This window comes from Myotis lucifugus, unplaced genomic scaffold (genome assembly GCF_000147115.1).
Source record: "Myotis lucifugus unplaced genomic scaffold, Myoluc2.0 scaffold_161, whole genome shotgun sequence".
Lineage (NCBI taxonomy): Eukaryota > Metazoa > Chordata > Mammalia > Chiroptera > Vespertilionidae > Myotis > Myotis lucifugus.
Window position 1 is genome coordinate 666,387 of NW_005871209.1, and position 26,676 is coordinate 693,062.

At 40.1% G+C, this 26,676-nt stretch overlaps 1 protein-coding gene across 1 annotated transcript in view; it reads right to left on the minus strand.

Moving 5' to 3' along the window:
• Positions 1–4,860: 4,860 nt before the first annotated feature.
• Positions 4,861–26,676, minus strand: part of GPR63 (G protein-coupled receptor 63) — a 37,586-nt gene continuing 15,770 nt past the window's right edge. Inside the window, exon 2 of the mRNA XM_023759761.1 lies at positions 4,861–10,363. Coding sequence (XP_023615529.1) covers positions 8,968–10,215 — 1,248 coding nt within the window. The 5' untranslated portion in view covers positions 10,216–10,363 and the 3' untranslated portion in view covers positions 4,861–8,967. The remainder of the gene's footprint in view (positions 10,364–26,676) is intronic.

The following is a 26,676-nucleotide window of genomic DNA, read 5'->3' on the forward strand; positions in this document are numbered from 1 at the left end:
TCTGAGCTAGCTGCCAAAAACACGGTACCCCATGCATACACTATAATATTATGTGTTTTTATGTGATTATCCATCTTTATTTTAAACTGCCAGTATTTTAAAGATTTGTTACTAAATATAAGTTTGATTCACTTCTATACAATACTACACTGATTTGGCTGCCTTTTTTGTTCTCCGAAGTTTTCTCTTTTTATTGAATCAACCCTTTGTTCTGGCACCATGTTAATATACCTTTTGGTCTATTTATATATGTGACATCTTGGATTGGCTTTTTATTTCAAGTTTCTTCCTGGCAAAGACAAAGAGCACAGCAAACATGCTTAATAAATGTTACATAATAATAATTATTAAATGTGCTTTTAAAATCTCAAGCAGCTTTTTATCTTTCGCTTCTACTTTGAGATAATTATATACTTCCCCCAAGCTATTTATAGGCCCCATCAGGAAGCACAGCTGAAAAAAATGTGTTCCCAGTCCTGCCAACACCATGGTGAGAGTGATTTAAACTCTGAATTGCTGCTGCACGTGTTCAAATGGCATTCAACATATGGATATCTAATTCCAGTGACAGAAAACTTTTCCCATCTCAAATCTCCCTGATGGAGGTGTTTATTGACTATGCTTCATCCATATCACCGTTCTCATTCATCAACAAACTGAGATTACACACAACGGTTACAAAAACACACCTTTTATTTGCTGTTATCTGACCATCTGTACCTGTGCTCCCGGCTGCACCTTGAGTCATCTCCTTCCTTTATCCTCTGAAGCCTGAATCCAAGCATATTTAGTGAAGACCACAGATGTATTCATAGATCAACCTTACAAATAAAAGGAACAGAGGGCCTCCTCCATCACGTGATTTGCACATCATTGGATCAAAACATTATACATAGTGCCCTACTCTTAGACGTGCCAGGTTTGGCAAATAAAGATGTAGCAGCACTATCCGCTCTCCACACTGTCCCCCAAACTAGCCTACATGCAGTGTCAGAAAACCCCCAGGTTACCTTCTCCCCTAAATCAAGGATGCAGGTTTGTGCCGTGGGCAGGCCACTGGACTTGGGGACTAAAGACCTGGGTGCTGGTCTCAGGTCTTGCCAACTTAGAACCCACTTGTTTAGATGAGTCCATTAGGATTTTTACCACCAAGATTCTATCATCGAGCCCTAGCCAGTTTGACTCAGTGGATAGTGTCAGCCTGTGGACCGAAGGGTCCCAGGTTCCGTCCCGGTCAAGGGCACGTACCTCCGTTGCAGGCTCTTCCCCGGCCTGGGTCCTGGTCAGGGCTCGTGCAGGAAGCAACCAATAGATGTGATTCTCTCACATCGATATTTCTCACTGTCTTTCCCTCTCTCTTTCACTCTTTCTAAAAACCAATGGAAACACTGATTCTATCATCGAAAGGTCCATTTCCAGACTTTTGGGAACCACTACATTCTGTGAGCCATGGTGTCAGATGCTGGGGAAACAATAACAAGCGCAGTGTCCCCCCATCAGGAAGCAAAGTATCGAGGGGGGCAGAAACCTGTGAACTCCAGGGAGGAGGGGGTCTAGACATCAAGACCATTGTTGTTGTCGTTTTGTTTTAGGGGGGTTGTCATCACATCTCTCATTGGATTACAGTGCTGTATTCCCCTCAGTGTGCATCTTGTTTTACTATGTATTTGTTCTCATGAGAAGCCTCTTGCCCTTGACAACGATCAAATCAAACCTTGTGCTTGGCAATAATAACCTTCACACAGATGAACATAAGATATGGTGATGTCTCGCAATCTAAGGTAATCATAGCTTTTGAGACTATTAAGACCTTTGGGGAAGGCCTACAAGAGAACTCCATCTTTCTTCCTGTCAGAGAGAAACGTGCCATTTGCAGATACTTTGCTCATTGGGTGAGTCCTGGAAGAGGAGGTGGGAGCAGAAATGCCCGGGCTCTGACAGTTCCCAAGGAGTCCCCAGCATCCATGAGGGAAAAGCTTTTCCAGCGTTAAGCCCGGAAGGGCAAAAGTGGCAGCAATACTCACCGAAGCAAGTGAGGGTGCACAACCGTTAGGGTCCCGTCAGAGTGTAAGTCCCACCTGCCGGCCACACCCTGGGGAGCAGCAATTCCTGGCCTCCTCACGTTGATCTGCCATGTTCCTTTGTCTGTGAGCTCGGCTATTTTCGTGGTTGACCTTGGGTGACAAACTAAAAAATATATATATTATTTCCTTAAAAGTATAAACATTCTATGATATTATTTTCTAATAACAATGTACCTCTTAGATTAAGACACTTTCCAGGATCATTTATCTGGTCTCTGCTGACTTGATTACTGGTTTTTCTAAATGTTGCAATCTCACTATCCAGCCCTTCTCTCTGACAGTAAAGTCTCACAGACTCAAAGTGAAGTGAAGAGAGACCTAGAGCTGGGAGCCATCAAGCTGTGTTTGAATCCCAGCTCTACCTCCCAATTGCTGGGAGAATTTGGGAAAATCATTTAATTGCTCCAAAACTGTTTCTTCATCTGCTTATTAGGGTATAATGTATTTGAAACTTCTAACAGGTACTGCCACAAAATAGATGTCAGTAAGATAAAAGTACACCATGAAAAAAAATTTTCATTATTTTCAAAAATATATAATAAACTACAGTAACAGTTTTGGGGTACAGTTTTGGTTTTGTTTAGTAAAGTGATTCATGGATTAAGAAATTATAATCACTGTACCAATCATGAGTTGATATCTTAAAAATACTGCCATTTTATGTCACACTGAGAGTTCCGGTGACACAGCAAGGAGTGTCGAAGCTGGCCCAGGACCCTATGGCTTCTGACTTCATCACCTCCACCTCTTCTCCCAAGTAGTCTTGGCTACTATAGCTAAACCCCAGTACTTCAAATAAATTAGTACATAATTAAAACCCAACTGTGCACCAAGGTGACAGACAGCCTTTCAAAAGGGGTCCTGAGATTTATGCACGTTAAGGTAAGTGTCTGGGTGTTGACATGGCCCTAAAATTTCAGCCACAGTCAGCAAGTGCCATGAAAGTTCTATGACATTAGAGATGGTATCCAAGGCTCTCAGGGGCCCAGTTAGCTTGACAATCTCCTGACTGAGCCAAATATAGTTAATGACTTCTAACCAAGAACCAACCCACCTAGGTTTTGCGTTAATATCCACAACTTTGTGAACAGGTGTTGCTGTTATGCTTTTTATTATGCAATGTGTGGAGGGTAAAAATCACACAGTATGATGCTTAGTAAGCTCTTCTCACTAGGGACTCATACCAGAGAATAACAGAGGCAAGGAAGCCTAAAAAATATGAACTTTGGCATTAGGCCTAGGTTTGAATCCACGCTATGCCTGACAAGTTGCTTAATCTCTTGGGAACATAATTTCCTGTTGGAAAAAGGAGAAAATACTTTGAATTAAAACAAAGTAGTATTTTGACTACAGTAAGTGGCCAAAAATTAGCACCCATCATTCTTATTATGATTTGCATACTTTTATGCTGAGATTAATGTTATACTTTCAAATTCCTTAAAAGGCATCAGCCTCGACAAGTATCACAAATAATAAAAGCTCACCTAGAAAGGAAGTTGGCTTACAAAATCATCTTATCAATTAGTACTCCCTTTTAAGACGTTTCAAAACAGATACAGTGAAAATCAAAGATCAATATTATGCCTGTGATTCCATGAATCTGAACATAATGTGGTCAGAATGTGTATCCAATCCTCTGGAACAAGTTTGTCTTGGTCATTTTTTTAACCTCAACACTGAGATTTATGTGACTGATCACAGCACCACAGGAGAATTTTATCATAAATTTGCATATCACTGCCTTGGATGATCTTTTGATGTGTCAATCTGTGTAGGCCACATACCCGTTATTCCATCAAACACTAACCTAGGTGTTGCTGTGAAGGTATTTCGTAGATATGATTAGCGTCCATCACCAGTCCACATTAAGAAAGATCCTCCTAGATAACCTGGTGGGCCTGACTCAGTCAGGTGAAAGGCCTTCAAAGCAGAACTGAGGCTTGAGGAAGAAGAAATCCCACCTGCACTTCCCAGCCTCCCTTCCTGGTGGCCTGCCCTTCAGATTTCAGATTTGCCTAGCCAACCCCACAATTACGTAAGCCAATTCTTGTAATAAATCTCTTCTACTAGTTCTGCTTCTCTGGTTAAACGCTGACTGATATAGCTAAGAAATATTTATTTTTTCTTTTGGCATTGAATCTTACTGCACCTTAATACTTAAGGTATAAATTGCTCCTAAAGGTTCTTTGTATTATGAATGAGTTGAGTGGGGTTCATTATTTTCATGGTAGATGTGAAAATGCTTTTAGTTTAACATGTTCCTCTATTTTGCTATATCTTCCTTACCTTTCCATTTCAAAAGAAAATGTCAAATGTAGATTCAACGACAACCTTCTTTTGTAAATCAACCTTCTTCTGTAACTTAAATATACTTAGCTATTGCATAAGAGTAAAAAAAATTAAAATAAAACCCCATGTCTAACTGGGAAAAATTAAAATTCTTATATACACATGTCATTTCCTATGGATTTAAAAGTGGATTTTAGATATACCGTAAATTTTAGAAATGGAAGCGTAGTTGAAATCATTTTGTCAAAATAGGAGCAAATGCTGTCATTGATTTGCCAAGTGACAATCTAATTTTACATGACTCAGCAGTAAAATTTTCACAACTCTTCCAGACAGAATTTCTTAAAACTGTTTCTTAATACTAATGCTCTCTTGCCAAGTTTCATGTCATCCTTAACTATCCCAAGAACTTCTAAAATTAGAGTACAGTTATGCATATACCAGTTTTGAGGTCAAATATGAAAATAAGAACCCAAAGAAAACAAGATTTGAAACTAAACTCAGATTTTAATTTAACAGAAAGTACTATTCATGACAAGTCTTCTAAGATAGAATGAACTGGTCCTTAAAAAACTCCACTTTTAGAAATGTTAAACATTTATTAACTTTCTTATTGGGAGCACTTTTCCTGGTTGTAATAAGAATATGCACAAATAACCATACTTGTTGATTTCTGAATATTAACAGTCCAAAGTTCAAAGCGTTTTTTCCCCATACAGGTCAGGTACTATTTTAAAATAAATTATTTTTAATTACAAAGTCCTAGTACCAATATATATATATGAAATGTATTACCATTTACCTGTAATAACAAACATGTGTTTTGATATTATTATAAAAACTGAGTTTTCAATGAAGGCAGTTTAGAAGGGCTGTCATTGAGAAAATAAATTTGAATTAAGCAATCCTTTAAACTAAAAATCATGGCAGAATAATATGTCAAGCAAGTGAAAATGTTTCTGTGATATATACATAAATATTTTCATGTAAACAAAAGCAAAACTCAAGAAAAAAGTAAATATCTTTGTTAGCAACCAAAATACATGGATTTGAAAAGGTTATTTTCTCTTCTTCATGCTTCTGTTAAATGAGACTGGCATAAGAAGAGCAGTGGGGATTAGATGACTTTACATTCCCCTCATCCTCTTCAGGAGGTTCCATACAATAGACACCTCTCTGGGAGAAGATATTAGAGGAATTCGGCTCCAGAAAGTCATGACTTTCAAATATTAAGTCACTCTCTCTGCTCTCCTGTGAAATGAGATGGTTTATCAGAGTTGTGCCAGCTGAAAGAAGGTAACTCTACTACTGCTGAGATCCAGCACTAACACACATGGCAGCAAATTAGGCACAACAATGAGTAGATTTTCCTCCGGATGCGGATTACCCATGCACTAGAAGATAATGGCTTCCAACACAAAACAAGCATTTTTGAATAACACAGACAATATTGAAATGGGTATATTCTCGACAGAAATGATTACTGAAGTATGCCCCTTGGACCACCTGCATCAGAATCGGGCAGGATACTCAACAAAATAAAAGCGTGCATCTCTGGGCCCAATGCAGACACTCTGGGGCCCTGGGCATCTGTGAATGCCCCCCTGGGAATACTCAGACACATATTCATATTAAAGCTTGAGTATCACTACTCCAAACTATAGGGGATTACTTTTGACCACACATATTTCACTATGTCTTTCATGCTTCTTACTTATTAGCCAGAAGGAAAACGGTAACAAAAACATTTCTGATTATGTCAGTGGTGATAATTAGTAGTGGTATTTATTTTCCCCTCAAGAAAATACAGGGGAATAGGCAACGTAGGAGTCTGCACCTAAATTTTTCAAAGGTACTCCACAGTACTTTTTTTTTAAAGCTTTCAAAGTGTATACACAATAAAAACGTTCAAAATGATTTGTAAACTGTCATCTGATCAAGATTATCCAGTGTAAAGAGAACTGCTGATCGGTGTTGCTCAATTCTCACAAAGGCCCCTTTCTTCTTTCTTCTTTCTTCTTCCACAGACACCGAGCATCTCAGCAGGCAATCCAGAGCTCTCACCAGATGATGCACTGCCTACCAAGCAGCACAAAAGTACCTAAGGATTGCTCATAAAAAAGGACAAAGAAAGCCGAAACCCAGTCTCAACTGCAAACAAAAAGGAGTCTCGAGACCTACTGCCAATATATATTGTAAGATGAATACAGAGCATGCCTACTTTCCTTAGAGAAAGTCTAATTTCAAATATACTTATTAATATCTGCTTGAAATCCAGTTGAAAATGGGAGGCATGATACACTTCAATATGCTACTAGTATCTACTATAGTGTTTATATTCTACAAGATCCCTATGGACGCAACAGTTTTACCTGTGAATAACAGACGTAGAAACCAAAGAGGTAGGTGACTGTCATCATCAGAGGATCCCAAACCAACATGTTAAATAATATGCTCGAGTCTGAAAAAAGTTCTTCAACTGGAAAATGAGTCCCAACACTGTTACAATTGCATGAGCAGGGTTTCCCAGATCTTTTGTGATGTCAAACTTTGGAAGTCCTAGCTCCTGATACTGTGCCACGTGCTCTTCAGATGGTCAATGTTAAGAAACAGCTAATGAAATAGAATGTAAAGAAGTAATACTGGAGACCAAAGAGTGAAGCCAACATCAACTGGGCTCTTCAAACATCTCCACTCTCATATGGTGGGAAGCACATTATAGTTGGACCAGACCTTAGATTCATCTAATCCAACTCTCTAGTACAACTGAAAAAAACAGAGGTTCACAAAACACTAAAATCCAAAAAGATGCTATAAGTAAAAAAATGTTCATGGTTTACTTACCTATTTATAAAGCCCATGGTGTAGCAACGGGGCTGCACTTTCATCCCCTATAGCCTTCGTCTGCAGCCCCATCCCTGTCAGCTATTTTATCAAGTGTATCAGTGGTTCCAGGAAGAAGGGGACCAAAGGGTCTGGATGCACCAAGGGGGTCAGATCATCAGCAAGAGAAAAATAATTTGAAACCCCAGCCCAGCCCTATTACAACTTGCTCTACGCTTGGACCAGGGCTTATCTTTGCTTCTATGTAGGAGGCTCACTTCGGAGCATATTCACCAACCCCAGCTCTGCTAGGGGCAAGCCCAGATAACAGTGCTGTCCTACCATCCCTAGAACATTTAGAGACAGCTGAACCACTGGAAGCCTCCAAACCCACAAAGCCAAGACCTACACACAGCTGTACCGAACTTCTCCATAACTGTCAGTCCTTTGTTTTGCAAACCAAAGTGTCATCTTATTTCCTGATCATCTTACTTATCTACGATTTTAAAGTTCCACTGTGAAAGGGTAGTTGTGTGATTTCATTTCATGTTTATATTTCCCAGACTTTCTGCATTAGTTTCACATTTCTTTTGGTAATTTAAAAGATGAAGTTATTTTTAAAAAGGTTTTATAGTCTTAAAAAATAGAAGGATATGCAAAGCCCCTCTTGACTATGAAACATCTGAACCTGAATTTATGCCTGTGTGGCACAGAGAAATAGCACAGCCTTGGGACTCCCACAGATGTTTTGGGTCCCAGGTCTGGGACTAACCTTGAGCAGGATTTTAGTCTCTGAGACTTGCTTTCTTCATCTGTAAAAAAAGAAGAAATAATACCTACCTCACAGGATGGTGTGAGGATAAAAGGATACACAGTGCCTGGCACATGGTAGGTGCAAAATAGTGGTAGGTCCTTCTCCCTGCTGGACTCAGTGAGAATCCTTGAGTGAAAGGAGACACCACCGCCCACACCAGCCACCCCTCACTGCATCCCATTTAGAGTGGCAAGGATGTTCTGTCTTCTTGACTTTGCCCTATTGCTCTAAAGAATTGCTATTGTGCTTAGAAAAATATCTACATTTCTATGGTCTCTCCTTTAAAACTGTACATGCAGATAAAACATTTTTTAAAACTATCTTTCTAGAAATGAAAATGCAATGTCTCCTAAAGCATAACATGTCATGTATAAAAACAATTCTGAAAAACATGACTGAATTAGTTTGTACATTATTTCCTAAAGTGCACCAAAGTAAATATTAATGACCTTTGAAATGTCACTAACCTCCTTGGGTTATTTCTTAAAATAAAAGTAAATATTTATCTACTGAGATGTATGTGGTTTTTGGCTCCAATACAATGGCAAAAAGCAGCAGTGTTTTCCAGAAGAAAAAGAATAAACTCAACTAAGCACACCTGAGCAGCATACCAAACACCGACAATTCAGTGTGACTGCAGGCTCAATAAAGCACAATCCTGATTCCTGCTTCCAAAACAAAATCAACCAAGATACAAAAACCATCTTCCCACCCTAAATAGAGGATTTCTGTTGAATCCTGGAGGTAACATCTGTGATCACTGCCCTCTTGTGTATCCTTGGTAACAGAATTATAACTAGTCACCATTCTTTCTTTATACTGCACACACCACACACACACACACGCACACACAAACCTATAAAAACCGGAAAACTGTAAGTGGAAAAGCCATGTGAAAGAAAATTCAGAGTCCAGTAAAGAACAACCATCACCCCAAATTTCAGGCAGTTCCTATATTCACACCACCGTCCGGTGTTCCCCGCACACGTAGACAGCACTGGGGCGTATCCGTCGCCTTGTGTGACGAGGGAGCTGCGGCAAAAACTTGAAGGACTTGGGCATCATGTCCAGGCAGGCCTCGTGGAATTTCTTAATCCTCCAGTAGTAAATCAGTGGGTTCAATGCAGACTTGAGGTAGCAGAGCCAAAGGAGCCAGGTGCTAATCTCAAAAAAGTTGTGCTGATAGTAAAAGTGCTTGCTGAACGTGGCCACCAGGCTGTAAGTGGTGAACGGGGCCCAGCAGACGATGAAGACCGCAAAGAGGATCAAGATGGTGGTGAAGGCACGTGTTTTAAAGCCCATGTCGATGCTCATCTGGAAGGGTCTCTGCAGACTCATGAGACCCAGTTTGCTGGCCTGGCTGAGGCATATACCCTCAGGGTAGCTATGGATCCTCAAGGCATTGTGCCGGAGAGTGTTGAGTATACCCATGAACGAATACAGTATCACCAGGAAGGGTATGAAGAAAGAAAGAAGAGAAATCAAAATCACATAAGCCTGGTAACCTGGGTTGGTTGTGTACCCAAACACACACTGGGGGGCTCGGGAAGGTACCTGCAGGTCAGGGTTGCCGACAGCCAAAGGGAAAGCTATGCAAAAGGAAGCTGCCCAAGAAACCGCGATCAGAACCTTAGCCCTGTAGGGGTTTAGCTTGTCCTGCCTCTGGACTATAATAAGGAACCTATCGATGCTAATGATGAGCAGGATGGCTACCCCCTCCATCACAAACAGCCAGAAAAACATGGCAGATACCCTACAGAAGAATTTCCCAAAAATCCATCTGGTAGTGAGAATAGTTACCAAGGCAAAGGGCATGTTCAGCACTGCAAGCAACATGTCTGCGAACGCCAGGCTGGCCAGGAGGATGTTAATGGCAGATCGCATGGCGGCTTTTTGGTAAACCATGAGGCAAACCACCAAGTTCCCGAGAAAAGACACAAACAGAATAAATATCATGATAGCAGAAAGGATGATCTGCAGAGGCAGGTTGAGGCTCTGATAAGCTGCTGGTGCTGGGGGTCCAGCTGTGCTATTCACGGTCCAGGAACTCATCCCCGTGGGAGCCAGGGTGTCAAAATTGTATCTAAGCAGAGGATGCTGGACTGGTGGCGGGGCCGTAGTATTCACGTACGTGTTTTCATAGACTACGAACGTCGTGTTGGTTGCCCCCGTGTGGGACGCAGTCAGCCCTGCAGAGAAGACCATGGCTTCAGTAGGAGGGAAGGCGCTAGCAGCTAGGAAGGTGTTCTTCCAGCATCTCAACACCCAGCAGCAGTTTCACGTTTCCCTGACAGGCTTGGAAACACGTTCTGGAAAACAGACAGAGTTCCATCTTCCACAGAAGTCCTTTTGCCTGAAAATAAGCCCAAAATATGAAAAGTAAATGAGAAACGAGCTTCATAAATAACACTTGACGTCTTACCTTTCGTCATGGAGGATCAGTTTGCCTTTTTTTAACACTTCAAAAATATTTACATCTCTAGCACAAGTAGCACTAAGATACTGTTGTTCTGTTGTTTTATTTTTAGTCAACCATGACGGAAATTTCATGACACTCATGTATGAAGTAAAAGTGAAAAAAATTAAAATGTATTACCACTTCAAAGTCAAAAGTTAGAACCTTACTTTCTTTTAAATTTCCAGTAGCAACTTGGTCTTTCCACAGTCACTATTAATATAGGTTTTATTATCTGGTTCTCCTGAGAGTACTAATGTTTTTCTTAATAGCTTTTTGGTACAGATTCATATTCTATGTTTACGTTAGCACAACACTAGATGGCAAGAAAAACCTGAACTCAGTTTTCTACTTAACACTTTTATTGTAACACCTACTAGGTTATTTCCTATGAAGGGTTTAAAACAGTTTCCTGGCTTTCTATTTCTTCGTGCTTTTCCCCAGAAATCTCACCGTCACCACCTTGGAAAAGTTATTCAAAATGACAAGAAAAATTATATGTAAAAAGTCTTGATCATATTTTCAAGACTTTTCTTTTTTCAAAGCTTTCTTTATTCTCATATTCTCTCTTCTTTCCCATAACCACTAACTTCCATCCTTTATTTTATGATACAAAGACTTCTATCTGAAAAGATCAAAGAAATTGAAAAAATTCTTTTCCCTAAAACTTGATAGAAGATGTCAACCAAATAATGAAGATGGAATTTCTAAAGGAGATGCCCATAAGAATATTCAGCAGTAGAGAATCTATTCCAGAAAACTTACATATATTTGGTTATCTTACTCCAAAAAGTTTCCTATCACCTTTCTCTTATCCTTACCCCCAACTTCTGTAACCCTGAAGTTTTCAATAGGGGACATTATTAGTCTACCATCTTACTAACCCATTTTTGTGATATGGATTGTTCCATATCTTGGCTATTGTGAGTAATGCAGAGATAACTTCTTTAATTAGGAAGAATTCTCTTTGGATTTCTGGCTAGATTACTTTAATAAATACCAAAGATTGTGGGGGGGGGAGGAATAAATGCACAGAAGCTTAGAATAACACTATAACTTGCTCGTTATTTTCACTTAGAATTAGTTATTGATTTTAGGGGTAAATGCCAAATGTTCACTTATTCATTTCTTGGGGTAGGGAGGGTGGAAGCACCCCATTTGACAGGCCCAAGATCCAGCATTGTAGCCAAATCATTAGCTCTCTATCGTACTTGTTTCTTTCTACAATCCCCTCTGTTGTCAAGGCTGAGAAAGGAGAGTATTTATCTGCTTGTTCAAAATATTAATTTTACTAGTTACTCTCACTTTCACAGCTTAATTTCTTTGTTCCTACAAGATATTATCCATTTTCACATTTTCACTTTGAAATGCAAAATATACCTGACTGAGATGCCACACTAAGCCAGTGACTCTCAAATTTTATTAACCACAAAGGGCCAATGGCAGTTAGAAATCTGTACACCACAATCACCATATTTTCTTTAGAACTAACTAACTATATAAGCATAAAGACTATGCTTGCTACATAAATCAGCCTCTATACAAGTCTATCTGTAGGAAAATATAAACAGACAAATCTGTATCACCAGCCTAAAATAACATCTATAACGGTGCTTGACCAAGTAAACAAACATCTATCCATCCTGAAATAGTACACACTTCATTTTTAATTTTTTTATTAAAATATAATTGACATACAACATTAATATCATTTCAGGTATACAACATAATGATTTGATATTTGTATACATTGTAGAATGATCACTACAATAAGACTAGTTAACATCTGTCATCACACAAAATTAAAATTGTTTTCATTGTGATGGGAACTTTTAAGATCTATTCTCTCAAGTATGCAATGCAATATTAACTATAGTCACCATGCTGTATATTACATCACATGACATATATTTTATAACTGGAAGTCTGTACCTTTGATCTCCTAGACCCATTTCAGCCACTCCCCACTCCACCCTCCCCGCCACATTTGGAAACCACCAATCTATTCTCCGTATCTATGAGCTTGTGTGGTTTTGTTTGTTTCATTTTTAGAGTTCACATATAAGTGAGATTATACTATACTTGTCTTTCTCTGTCTCACTTATTTCACTTAACATAATGCCCTCATGATCCATCCATGTTGTTGCAAACAGCAAGATTTCGTTCTTTTGTATGGCTGAATAATATTCCATTGTGTGTATTCATATATACATATACATTTATACATACACATGTATGTATGTATATACATTTTCTTTATTCATTCATGCATCAATGAACACTTAGGTTGTTTCCATATCTTGGCTATTGTAAATAATGCTGCAGTGAACATGGGAGCAGATATCTTTTTATGTTATACCCTTATCTTTGGATAAATATCCAGAAGTGGAATTGGTGAGTCATATTGTAGTTAATCTTTTTAATTTTTGGAAGCACCTCCATACTATTTTCCATAGTGGCTATACCAATTTAGATTCCCACCAACATTGTATAAGGGTCCCCTTTTCTCCACATCCTTGACAATACTTATAGCTGCCTTTTTTATAATAGTCATTCTAACAAATGTAAGGTTGATATCTCATTGTGATTTTGATTTGCATTTCCCTGATGTACCTATTAGCCTTCTTTGGAAAAATGTCTATTCAGATCTTCTGCCCATTTTTAATTGGATTGTTGGGGGGGGGTGCTATTGAGTTGTGTGAGTTCTTTATATATTTTAGATATCAACTTTTTATCAGATATATGATTTGCAAATATTTTCTCCCATTCAGTACATTGCCTTTTCATTTTGTTGATGGACACACTTTAAAACACTTAGTTTCCTTTACCAGGTTGAGAAACAAAAAAACAAAAACTGCAATGAAGCCAAAGCAAAACCACATTTAAAAGACACTTTTAGGTTGTTACATATACACATATATAACCCCATTGCTATAAAAACTTCTAATTCATTTGATTCAATTACTGATTCATCAAATATTTATTTAAGAATCTAGTGTGTGCCAAGCACGAGAGAGACAGCAATGAACAAATGGTTCCTGGATTTCTGGTTAAACGGGGCAGAGTGACCATAGACCCACATCTCAAAATCACACCAAAATGACAGTAGAGGGATTTACAAAAAATGTACAACCCAAAAGGACAAGAGGTGTGAATGAAAGACACATAAATAGATAGGGATTTTTATTTATTTTTAATTTTTTAAATTTATTTCAGAGAGGAAGGAAGAGGGAGAGCTAGAAACATCAATGATGAGAGAGAAGCATTGATCAGCTGCCTCCTGCACGCCTCCTACTGGGGATCAAGCCCACAATCCGGAAGCGAACCCGGGACCCTTCAGTCCACAGGCCAAGGTTCTATCTACTGAGCCAAACCGAGCTCGGGCAATAGATAGGGGTTTTTAAAAGCAAAAAGCAGATGGTGGTGTGGTAACTGACTGGACAGACCAGAACAGATCTCCTTATCCTCAATACTTCCAGGGAAATAGGCTTAGAAGAACTGGACACATCCTCAGAGAAGTTTTGGATTGAGAAATGCCAATTAAATAAGACAGGCATCACACACAAATTCATATTCTTTGCCCATAATAGGCTGTTATTACATGTCTAGAGATTCTAATTAAAAAATGGAACGATACACAAAGAACACACCAGGATGGAGGCAAGTATACTCCTGTTCTCTTAAGAGGTGGGTGGGACCAGAAGTAAAGAGCCACGCATTTCACTTCAGAAGTAACTCACATTCCAGCTTTATTTCATTAAAAACAAAACAAAAAGCAGTCACTTTCAGGGGGCAATCTGCTTTAAAATTAAAAAGAATAATCAAAAAATAAATTTCTATCACAATAGCAATGTCTACTTTTGGGGAACTGAATTGTATTATTTTTTGGTTTACCTGTAGGTATAATAATAGAAAGCTTTGAACAAACTAACCAAAAGAGAATATGTAATACTCAAGTGCAGTGGATGGGGTAGGGGAGGATTTATTTAGAGTTATTTTTATAAAGAGAATATCATTATTGCACTAAAATTTCACTTATTTTCAAGGTATATCTAACTTAAACCCTATATGCAATAAAACTAAAGAGGAAAATACTGTGTGAACATTTTAAGTATGAACCATAAGCAGTGTTCTGTTTATACCACTGTTCCATTTCTGATATTTTTCTAATTCCAACCAGAATGTTCACCACAAAAAAAATTATCATGATGGGACATTTAGTTCTTCCATGGACATTTTAAAAATTAGATTATTAAGCATGAGGATTTATTGCATTCATGTTACTTACTTTTCCCCACAAATGCTATGGAGAAATTAAACTAAATGTCAGCAAGTGCTCTGTTCCAAGGAGAATATTCAAAGTGACTTCTGGTGACAATTAGAATTGAAACTCAAGTGGCAAGAAAGGTCAGCATTTAATAGAAAGGAATGTTAATTATAATTAAAAACTAGGAAAATGTATTTTTAAGTGGCTAATAGAAGATTAACCTCCTGGAATCTTTATGGAAATATAAAAAAGCAAAAAAAAAAATTATGAGCCCTATGGGTGACAGGTTTTATTAATATTCCTTTTGTCTCCTATTTCTATTTTTATTCTCAAGCTCACATTAATTAGGTCGTTGTTCTGCTGAGAATCTTTATCTACCCTGAAACTACTACTGGGGAAAATACTGGCCAATTTAATTTCATCAACCTTTCTGAATAGTTCACAGATATATTACTTACCTGTCATGGATGTTTCTCACAATGATATTTGTCTGTAAATGCAACATTTAGAGTGAAATACCAAGTCTTATTATATAATGAACCTGGAATCTTAAAACAAATAAGCCTGCCTAGACCTATAACTGCTATGTTAAAACTTGAATATCTCCTGTTATCACCTATAAACTATTTGCATAGGGCAAGGGTGAAAAGTTTTGTTTTTTTATACCTAAGGGAGTCCATGGGCACTCAGACTGAAATACACATGCTAATTAAAAGCAATTATAATTTAGTCTGATTTTAGAAACACACATAAATTTTTTTAAGGTTTAAAAGCTTTGCTTTCTTCTTCTCATGCCATAACAATCTCCTCCTGCCCACTCCCTCAATTACCTGCATGCAGATACCTGATAAACATGTGTTAATGGCCCAAAGCTCGCTTCTGAGTTCCATCCTCACCCAACCGCTCATTTAACATCTCCACTAGGATATCTCAAACTCTGCAAGTCCCCCCCTAAGCTACCCCACACCAGTGTTCTCGTGCCCAGAGACTAGATTACCACCCATTTGGTTATACAAGCCAGAAACCTAACAGTCACGTTCACATCTTCCTCCCTCAGCTATGATTTATTCCATTCCCCAAAACTGTACATTTTAATTCTTAAATGTTGTTCCTATCAGGCCATTTCTCTCTAACCCACCTACACCATCCTATCCAAACTACCAAGAATTTGCATAAGGCAGCAATTTATTCACAACTGGACTCCCAACACCTATGACTGTGCCTGCCACAGTTGATGTTCAGTAAACATTTGTTAAGTGGATAAACTGCCTCCTGCTACTATTCACCCAATCCCATTCCCTGTTCACTCTGTGCATTCTTACTCTTCCATCACTATGGGAATCTTCCCTGGTCCCCTGACCAAGCCAATCCCCACCTCTATTCTACTGTCTCATTTTAACATGTACTTCTCTGTGATAATACTCGACCCACAATCATTTTACAGTATCCATGGCATCCCTTGACTCATGCCTGTGCCCATGCCCACCCCACTCCGCCCATCCTGTCTGGAGAGCAAACTCCAGGAAGACACAGATGTGCTATTTCTTTGCTCAGCACTGTATTCTGAAACCCAGTTAATAGCCTGGCATGCAGTATATACTCAAAAGCTACTAAATCACTAACAAAAAATTCTGTTATCATACTCGTAACCCAATGCCTTTTATTCCCTAGTTATGAAACCCTTAAAATAAGAGTTCACTGTACAGTATTATCTTCATAGTTCTTTACTGAAACATTTAGTGTATCATGTCTATTTGAGAAGCAAACACAGGGAATAGATGAAACAAGTACCTGGTGGGATATGACCGTCAGGACAGGTTTCTGTCCTCTGCATATGGACCACAGAGTCGCTCTAGTCTGAATACTTGTGTCCCCTCAAAATTCATTTGTTGAAAACCTAATGGCCTGATGTGATAGCATTAGGAAGTGGGCTCTTTGGGAAATGATTATGTCAAGAGAGCAGAGCACTCAAGAATGGAATCAGTGCCCTTTTAAAAGAGGCACGAGGAAGCTCCCTTGCCCCTTCTGCCATGAGCGAATACAGTGAGAAGTCGGCAACCTGGAAGTGGGCACCCTAGTCTCAGACTTCCAGCCTCCAGGACCGTGAGAAATAATGTCTGTTGTATACAAGCCAGCACCCCATCTGTGGTACTTTGTTACGGCAGCCCAGACTAAATAAATAAAGAGGAACACAATTATATAAACCTACTAGAGGCCCGGTGCATGAATTCGTGCACAGGTGGGGTCTGGCCAGCCCACCCTGATGGGGGCCCATCGGGCTGGGCGGGCATGGGGAGGGGGCCGCAGGTGGTTGGCCAGCTGGCCCCGCCCCTAATTGGGGTATTGGGGGCTGATGGGGGGGGTGTTGCTAGGGTGGGGTGCCGATTGGGGCCCAGATCAGGCTGGTTGGCTGCCACAGTGCGCGTTACAGCCACCAGTCGCTCTGGTCATTCCACCATTCAGGTCGCTGGGCTTTTATATATATAGATAGTCTAGAAATTCTGTCAGTGGAGGCATCAGGTTCATAGAAACTAGGGAAATATGAATCTAATATTAAAACCTGGAGAGTAATAAAAACAAAACAGTATAACAAAAATCAGAGCATTAAAAAGCTCTTACAGACTATAAAAGGGAAACAAAGCTAGGAAATGAGAACAGAGTTGAGAGAAGTTGGGAACATGCTTGGGACCCTGTTGGCATGCCTTTCTATATGTGCACAGTTCCACCTGCCGCCTAGGCCTCCCTAAAGCCCCTGGACCTCAGCTGATTGCCCAAACCTGACCCCACACAATCCACCAAGGTTGTGGCTCCTCCAACCACTTCTCAGCTCATGTTACACTGTTGGGCAGGAGATCGCCTCTCCACTGGCTGCCCAGAGTGGCTCCTCATCCCAATCAAGAGCGAAGGTCTAACAACACTCGCTGGTGTGAATTTCGCCTGGAGGATGTAGGAGACAGAAGGGATGTCGCCTCCTTACATCCCTGATGGACCACCAGGCCTATGGAGAGCTCTTTAAGTCTGTCTGGAAGACAACTTACCTAATGAAGTTGTGGCCAGATCAGTAACACACTCCCTTGCATTTGCTTTTCCTTCCTCCTGCCTCCCTTCCTTTATCCCCTCACTCTTGCTGCCCAAAGACTGCACTTCCAGACACAGTCAGTTCAGTAGGTTAGCTTTGCCTCAGGCTATGGTTTCTAGAAAACCTCAGCTAAGAAACACCAAAGCACTGAAAAAGAGATACTGATCTAAAAAGCAATTATAACTACTACTTTTCTTCTAGACCCTAATTGCAGTTAATGACTTCACCATCTATTTACTCCAACCCCAACCTTGGGAGTAAAACACCATTTCTTGTTGTCCCTCCACCAGCACACCCAACCAGTCACTCTAGCCTGCCAATTTCACCTCCTAAGCAGTTCCTATACTGCTTCCCTTTTTCTTACCCCATGACCATGTCTCTAGTCCAGGTGGGAGCCTCCGAAATGGTCTCTCTTCCTCAGTCGTGTCCACCCCATCAAACTGTAACCAGATGAATTCTTAAAATCAAAATCCTAATCATTTAAACACTAGATTGATTCCCATCAACTACAATAATGGTGACCATTTTTCACCTCAAACCTGAGGGACCCAACATACTCATAACTGATAGGAATTCAGGGGCCAAGGGGTTATGAAAGGATAGTCACCAAAAATACGTGAACACAATTTCTAAAGGAAATTCTACTCTCCTAGGTTATAATATATCCACCTATTTTTTTTTTATTTTGTTTTCTGACTCTTGCTCCTTCTCCCATCATCTGGTAAGGACAGGGTCACTAGGCCATGGAGGTAGTCATGTGACTGCCAAGCACTCTATCTCCATGCAGGACTGTCCTGGGAATGCCCATCTCTGAACCCCTTTAATAAAGTAACAGAACTTTAAGATTAGAGATAACTTTAAACTGAGAGGAAAGAAAAGATACCAAAAGAAAGGACATTTCCTTTCTATCCATCTACTTCTACTTCCCATTTCCCCACATATATTACAGATACTGACTGCTCTTTAAGGATCTTTCAACCTAAATGACCAATATTTAAGGGCCTACTTAACTGAATAAGACATTTTTCAGACACTTTAAGTGTCATTTATGAAGGCTATAAAAATGGAATAGAATATTGCAAATAAAGTGTAAGTGCTTTACACACACACACAAGCTCAAAGGAAATAATCACCCCAATGCTGAAAGTAATGTTAATGGAGGTAGAATATGGGCTTTTTTCTTTTCTTTCTGCATTTTAATGTGCTTTTAATATTTTGTAATAAAAGTAATTAACTTGAATCCTAAAATATTTTCAATGTATTTGAAAGGAAGCAAAAAGTCATGCCTCATTAAAATTCTAATATAGTAAAACCTCATTCTGTAAGAATTATTCATTATAGTTGAGTGACCCAGGTAACACAGGTGAGTGAGTGAACTTCACCACCTTGTTGGAAGAGATGTCTGGACCTGCACTATTCACTTTCCCACCCTCTCAGTTGTGCTGGATGTCGTTAAGGATGCAGATCAGACCTGCAGGGCGCAGGGCTAACGCACTCAGCATCATAACTGGTCTGTAACCGTTCATCTTGAGAGCTCCCAAAAGACTACAGAAAGACAGATTCTGAAAGGTGTGCTTTTCTCAATGGGATGCATGTTGTCCCTGGGGGTTGCTGAACTGGGGAACACATTTCCAGCAGGTTCCCAATGCCTGTGCTTTTGGCCAAAGCAGAGAGGAGCGGTGGCCATTTGGCCCAGCCTACACCACCTCAACAGAGCTATTTCAACGTTGGCTGTGACTGCTCCTCTCGCTTGGAGTGTCCTCAGCCTCCGCTCTCACCAGTGCTCTGACTTCTTGCAGGGCAGGCTGCTGACGCTCTCAAGACTTCAAGGCACTGGCTGTCTGCTCCTCTTTCCTCCTCCTTTTCCTGCATCTTCTACCTCCTACCATTTCACTCATACTCTGAAAGGATACGCCTTTAATATGAAGCCAGTTGCTGTCTTATTTCTTGTCTTTGGAATGCCAAATGATAAAGTCGCAAATCTGCAATATTATCTAGGAACCTGTTACTCAAAGTGTGGTCTGTGGACCATGTGTATCTGCATCACCTGGGAGCTTGTTAGAAATACAGAATATCCCGCTCCAGAGCTACTCAATCAGAATCTGCATCTAAAAAGATCCCGGGCGATTCCAAGGCACATTAAAGAGAAGCTCTGATCCAGGTTGTTTTTGGTTGCCAAACCTCTATAGCTCTGCTTACACAGCTGATGCTGTTCTAACCTGAGGAGAGTGGAGATAGTGCCTGCCCTTCACCTTACCAGTAAATGAGAAGCACACTCATTACTCACTCCCAGTCTAGCAGTAGTGATGGAGCCATAAGCCAGTCAGAGAAAGACAGTATCACATTATCTCACTTATATGGGGGATCTAATGAACAAAATAAACTGATGGACAAAAACAATCAGAGATATTGAAGCATTTAACAGACTGTGGAATCTCAGAGGGAAGGAGGGGGAGCGGGAAGAGATTAACTGATGAACTTCCCTGCATATATGCATAGCCCATGGACAGACTATAATGCGGAGAAGGCCTGGGGAGGGGAAGGGAGTGGGTTAATGGGGGGGGGGGGAGAGAAGAGGGACATCTATAATACTTTCAACAATAAAGATAAATTAAAGAAAAAGAAACTCTGAACTTTACTTAGCATATTTGTTGTTAGTAGTGATATTAATATTTGGCAAAACCATTTTGTATGCATCATAAGATACGGGTATACATTTATATACCTCCCCATACAGTTCTGTGCACTAACGGGTCAGAAGCCATACTCCAGATACAATGAGTAGCCAGGTCATGGTTTCCAAACACCATTAGAAGAAACCAAAGCTCCTCAGAAAAATGGCTGGCTCCAGGACTGGGATAGGAAAAGTATGAGATGAGGCTGAAGTACCTTATTATACCAGAAAGTAAAGAGGTGCTCAAGGACTAATGGGAACTTGACAATCTCATTTTTCTCTCTAGAAGCTTTTAGGAACCTTAAACTGAATGTTCTTAAATTTCACAAGAACTGGTCTGAATTTAAAGTTGCCTTCATCCAATTGGCTGGGCCCTCAGAACTCGTCAGTCTGAAGATTATTTCCCAGAGCAGAAGAGGAGCTTCTTTATGTATTTGATATTTACTCTGTTGTATCTTCTGGAATTCCAAGTATTTAAATATCAGACCAACTTGACTAAGCCTGTCTCTTTGCACTTCTCTGAGCCTGTCTCTTTGCACTTCTTTTAAGTTTTCTGTCTCCCTTTTGCCCTGTGTTCTTGGAAATTCCCTTATAGTCATCTTTCAAATTTTCCATTGAACTATTTTAATTTTGGCACTTCCTCAAAAAATTAAAAATGGAACTTCCATTTGACCCAGTAATCCCACTTCTAGGAATATGTCCCAAGAAAACAGAAACACCAATCAGAAAGGATATATGTACCCCTATGTTCATAGCAGCACAATATACAATAGCTAAGATTTGGAAACAGCCTAAGTGCCCATTAGCAGATGAGTGGATTAGAAAACTGTGGTACATCTACACAATGGAATACTATGCTGCTGCAAAAAAGAAGGCATTTTTACCATTTGCAACAGCATGGATTGGCCTGGAGAGCATTATGCTAAGCAAATTAAGCCAGCCAGAGAAAGATAAATATCACATGATCTCACTCATTTGTGGAATATAATGAACAACATAAACTGATGAACAAAAATAGAACCAGAGTCACAGAAGCATCGAACAGACTGTCCAACCTATGAGGGAAGGCATTGGGTAAGAGATCAACCAAAGGACTTGTATGCACGCATATGAACATAACCAATGGACACGGGGGGGGGGGGGAGGGCTTGAGGGCATGTGCTGGGGGGTGGGGATGGCTGGGGAGAGGTCAGTGGGGGAAAAAGGAGATATATGTAATACTTTAAACAATAAAGAATTTAAATTAAAAAAATAAATAAAATAAAAATTAATAAAAAGCAGCCACTTGAATTTGTGCCAGCTCCAGAGTTGCCAATTTTTTATCTCATTAAACTTCTTTCTCTGTGCCTGTTTCTCCTCCTACCTGTGAGCCAACATTCATCATGCAGCAATGCTGCCTCTAATCCAATTCCATTCCAATCCTATTACCTTTATTAATAACAACTAGAGGCCCGGTGAACGAAATTCGTGCACTCGGGCCGGGGGGGGGGGGGGCCCCTCAGCCTGGTCTGTGCCCTCTCACAGTCTGGGAGCCCTTGGGGGATGTCCGACTGCCACGGAGGCAGGAAAGGCTCCCGCCACCACCGCTGCGCTCACCAGCCATGAGCCCAGCTGAGCAGCGCTCCCCCTATGGGAGCGCACTGACCACCAGGGGGAAAGTCCTGCGTTGAGCATCTGCCCCCTGGTGGTCAGTGCGCATCATAGCAACCGGTTGTTCCACTGTTCAGTCAATTTGCATATTAGTCTTTTATTATATAGGATAACCAATTAATGTTGGTGTTGAGTGTTTACTTTTACATATCAAATGCTAACCTAGTGCTTACAAATTAGCCAGACACTATTCTTGTACTTTACAAATATTAATATTTGTAACAACTTTAGAAGGTGAGCATCATAACCATCCCCACTTGTAGATGAGGAAGAAACTAGGTTACTTGCCCAAGGTCACACGGTTAACGTATAGCAGAGCTAGGAGTTGCACTGCACCCAGGTAACCTGGCTCTATCCTGTGAATCATCACGTTAGGAAGGAAAAAAGTCTTCTTCCATAATGAGAGAAAAAATTTAAGATGTGCAATTATATTTACCATTTCTTAAGTGCCCACCATAAATCTGACCTTCACATACATTATTGCTAGTCCTGGCAAGCAGCCCCAAAGACAGAAGTTATTTTCTCCATTTTGAAGACAAGTAAACTGAGGCTCAGACTGTGACCTGCCTCCAATCACACAGCTGGTGGGGGAGCTGGAGGTGGAACCCAGAACAGCCGGGCTGCAAAGTCCCTGTTCTTCCCAAAATGTTGTGCTGCCGCCCTCATCACCCGAGGAGAGAGAAGGGAACTTTCACTCCATTTAAGACAGCAATCTACCATGTGAAAATGCTGTCCCTAGAAACGGCCTCATCCCTGTTCCAGTACGTTGAGGACTTTATTTTTAGACTGGCCTTCCCCAAAGGTTTCAGTTTTTTCTTCAGAACACCATTCCCTGAGGGCCAGAGGCAGCATGAGAGCAGACATTATTTTTTTTATGCAAAATTGATGAAATGACCTAAAAAAGTTAGAGGAGTGACTAAAACAAGCACATTTGTGGGAGTACAATTATACTTCCCACAATTAAAAGAGCCAGAGTATGCCTAACATGCTAAGGAAAATTCCACTATCCCTCATCCTCAGACACTATTTTCATAATGTTCACTAAAAATTAAACTGTCTGGATAATTTCTAGAATCCAAACAGTTGGTTAGAGTTGTATAAACTATGTGAATGGAGAATGCTTTCGCTTTTCTAAATGTTCATGCGCATGCTTTAGACCTCTGACGTCAGTCTAAAACCGCCTTACACTTAAAATCCTTCAGAGTGAGCTGAGAAGGCTGCTATTCAGCATTTGTATGATACTTACAGGAATGACATTCACTTCAAGTGAGGAAGGTAAGATATTCAATTCCCTTTTACATTTGTGGAGATTTATCAAACAGATACTTATCCCCCATAAATGTGGTGTATCACCGAGGAAAATTTGATCCTACATATTAGTGATTTGGATAGATGTAAGAAAGAAGATGGTGACTCAAAAATGGGATGCCTCATAGACTTGAGACCATGCTCCTAAAAGAAATGATATAAATCAATAACTAAAGAAATTGTTCACAGTGGTTAATCACCGAACATAGCATGACACAGGAAATAATCTTCATGAGCATAATGCTCCCAACTCTGCATTATTTTGAATGCATCTGCTTTATGTTAATATGGACTATACCATGCAGCAGGTACCAAGAGAGAATACAAAAGGAAAGGAGATACAACCCTTGCCTTCAAAAGTTTTCACACATCATAAACATCAATAGAAAAGCTATTGTTTTTAAGTTCATTAGGGTAACAATCCTTTATCTTCAGATGAATCAGTTCTTATTTATTATTACAGGCAATGTTACACAGTCCTTAAAAATCAATTAAAAATAGTGAAGAACTGTAGGTAAGTCATAAAGAAAAGATGCCAACCATCGTTTGAAATAATATTCAGTCTCGCTAGAATAAAAATAAAAAATTAAAAGAAAATTACAATGTTACTTTTTATCTTGCAAATTTTCAATGGTTTTTAAAAAATGAAAGTAATCCTGGCAAACTAGTACTCCATCAATAGAAATGCAACTTCACAGTAATTCAATAAGCTTTATCAACTGCCTTAGAAAAATTTTCTAGAGAATTCCTCCCCTGGCAAAAACAAATAAACCAACCAAAAAAAAACAAACAAAAACAAACAACAACAAAAACACAAGCTTGTGGCAGAGCAATACTCCCACCAAGAACAACTAAAATTGCTGGATACTTTTTAAAAAACCTATTTGAAGGCATCTAAGAGCTACCAAGCAAGGAGAACCTGAGAGGCTGTGATCTCAGGGAGAAGGAAGTGTGGAGAAGTGACGTAGCTTTGCATTCCATGATACTTTTCCCCAGGAGGTATGAGCCAATTCGAAAATGCCAGCTCGGAAGTTTTCTCAAGGCAGCTGAGACGATGAAAGCCTGAAAAGTGGCAGCTGAAAGGCTTTCAAGCAGCTGAGAAGCTTAAAGTTGAGTTAAGAAAGGCAGCTGGGAGACTGAGAAGCTGAGCAGAGCAGTCTATCAGTCTCAAGGGGCTGGAGGATAGTGTCCAGGGTTCATGGCAGGTGGGGGAAAGGACTTCTGAAGGACTTCACTCTTGGAATAGGCATGAACCCTACATTGAAGAGCCCTCATAACAACCAAACACCAGCCTCTAATTAGCTCAAGCTCTCAGGATCTATCCTTAAAAAATACTTTGTAATATCCTTTTAAAAGTTCAAATAATTAAAATACTATATATAAAATCTTCCAGACCTTGAGTGAGGCAAAGAATTCACAGATATCACACTGAAAGAACAGTCCATAGAAGAAAAAAACTGACAAATTGAACCTCATCAACATTCTAAGTTTTTGTGCTTCAGATGACCTAATTAAGAACATTAAAAGCCAAGCAACAGACTGAAAGTACTTGCCATACACATATCAAATAAGAGACCTGTATCCAGAAATTGCAAAGAACACTTATAACTTAACTAGAGGCCCGGGTCCCTCGGCGTGGCCTGCAGGGATCAGGCCGAAACTGGCAGTCCAAGATCCCCTAAGGGGTCCCAGATTGCAAGAGGGCGCAGGCCAGTGCACGAGTTCGTGCACTGGGCCTCTAGTATATAGATAATATTCAAACCCAATCATAAAATGGACAAAATATATGAATAGGCATTTCAACTAATATATACAAATGTCTAATAAGCACATTAAAAGATGTTCAACATCCTTCATTAAGGAAATGCATATTAAAACCACAATGAAATATTTCACACCGACTAGCATAGCTATAATAATTAAGACAGACAATAACAAATGTTGGTGAGGATATGGAAAAATAGGAACCTTCAAAAATTGCTATGGGAATGTAAAATGGTGGGGCCACTTTGGAAAACAGTTTGGCAGTTTCTCAAATAGTTAAACATAAATCTCCCATGAAACTCAACAATCCCACTCATAGGTATTGACCCAAGAGAAATGAAAATGTATGTCCACACAATGTATGCATATGAATGTTCACAGCAGCATTATTCTTAATAGCACAAAGCTTGAAACAATCTAAATGTCCATCAACTGGTAAATGGATATACAAGAGGCCCAGTGCACGACATTCGTGCACTCAGGGGGAGAGGGGGTCCCTTAGCCCAGCCTGTGCCCTTTCACAGTCCAGGAGCCCTCAGGCAGGCTACTGCACTCACCAACCATCAGCCCAGCTTGTGGCTGAGCAGCGTTCCCCCTATGGGAGCACACTGACCACCAGGAGACAGCTCCTGCATTGAGCATCTGCCCTCTGGTGGTCAGTGCGCATCATAGCAACCGGTCATTCCACCGTTCGGCCGATTTGCATATTACCCTTTTATTATATAGGATATTGTATCTCTTCAATGGAATATTGTCCAGCAATAAAAAGAAATAAAGGCCAGATACAAGCGACATCATGAGTAAATCTCAAATATATTATAGTTAGCAAAAGAAACCATCACAAGAAACCATATATAATTCCACTCATATGAAATGTTCGGAAAAGGCAATTGTTTAGAGACAGAAAGTAGATTAGTGGCTACCTGGGGCTAGGGATGGAGGGGGGATTAACTATAAACATGCATAAGGGATCTTATGGAGGAAAGAAAATGTTAAATTGATTACGGTAATGATTGCAACACTTAGTAAAATTACTGAACTGTACACTTGAAATGGCTAAGTTTTATACTATGTTAAATATCTAATCTAATAAAAGAGAAACATGCAAATTGATTGCACCTCCGCTACGTGCCCAAGCCATGCCCACCAGCCAATCAGAACGACTGTATGCAAATTAACCCAACCAAGATGGCCTCCGCAGCCACGGAGCTGGAGCACGCAGGAGGCTTGGTTGCTCTGGCGATGGAGGAAGCCAAGCTTCCCACCTGCCCTGGCTGCTGTGGCCTCTGCTCAAGGCAACAAAGTTTCAATTATAGAAGATAAATAAACCCCAGATACCTGCTTCCAGCCAGCCTCCACTGGGAGCTTGGGTGGCTGGGGGCCGTGGCCAGCCTGCAAACAGCCATCAGCCCCTCACCCAGGATGGCTACACCCTCATAGGGTGAGAGTCCCCACTGGGGGCTTGGCCA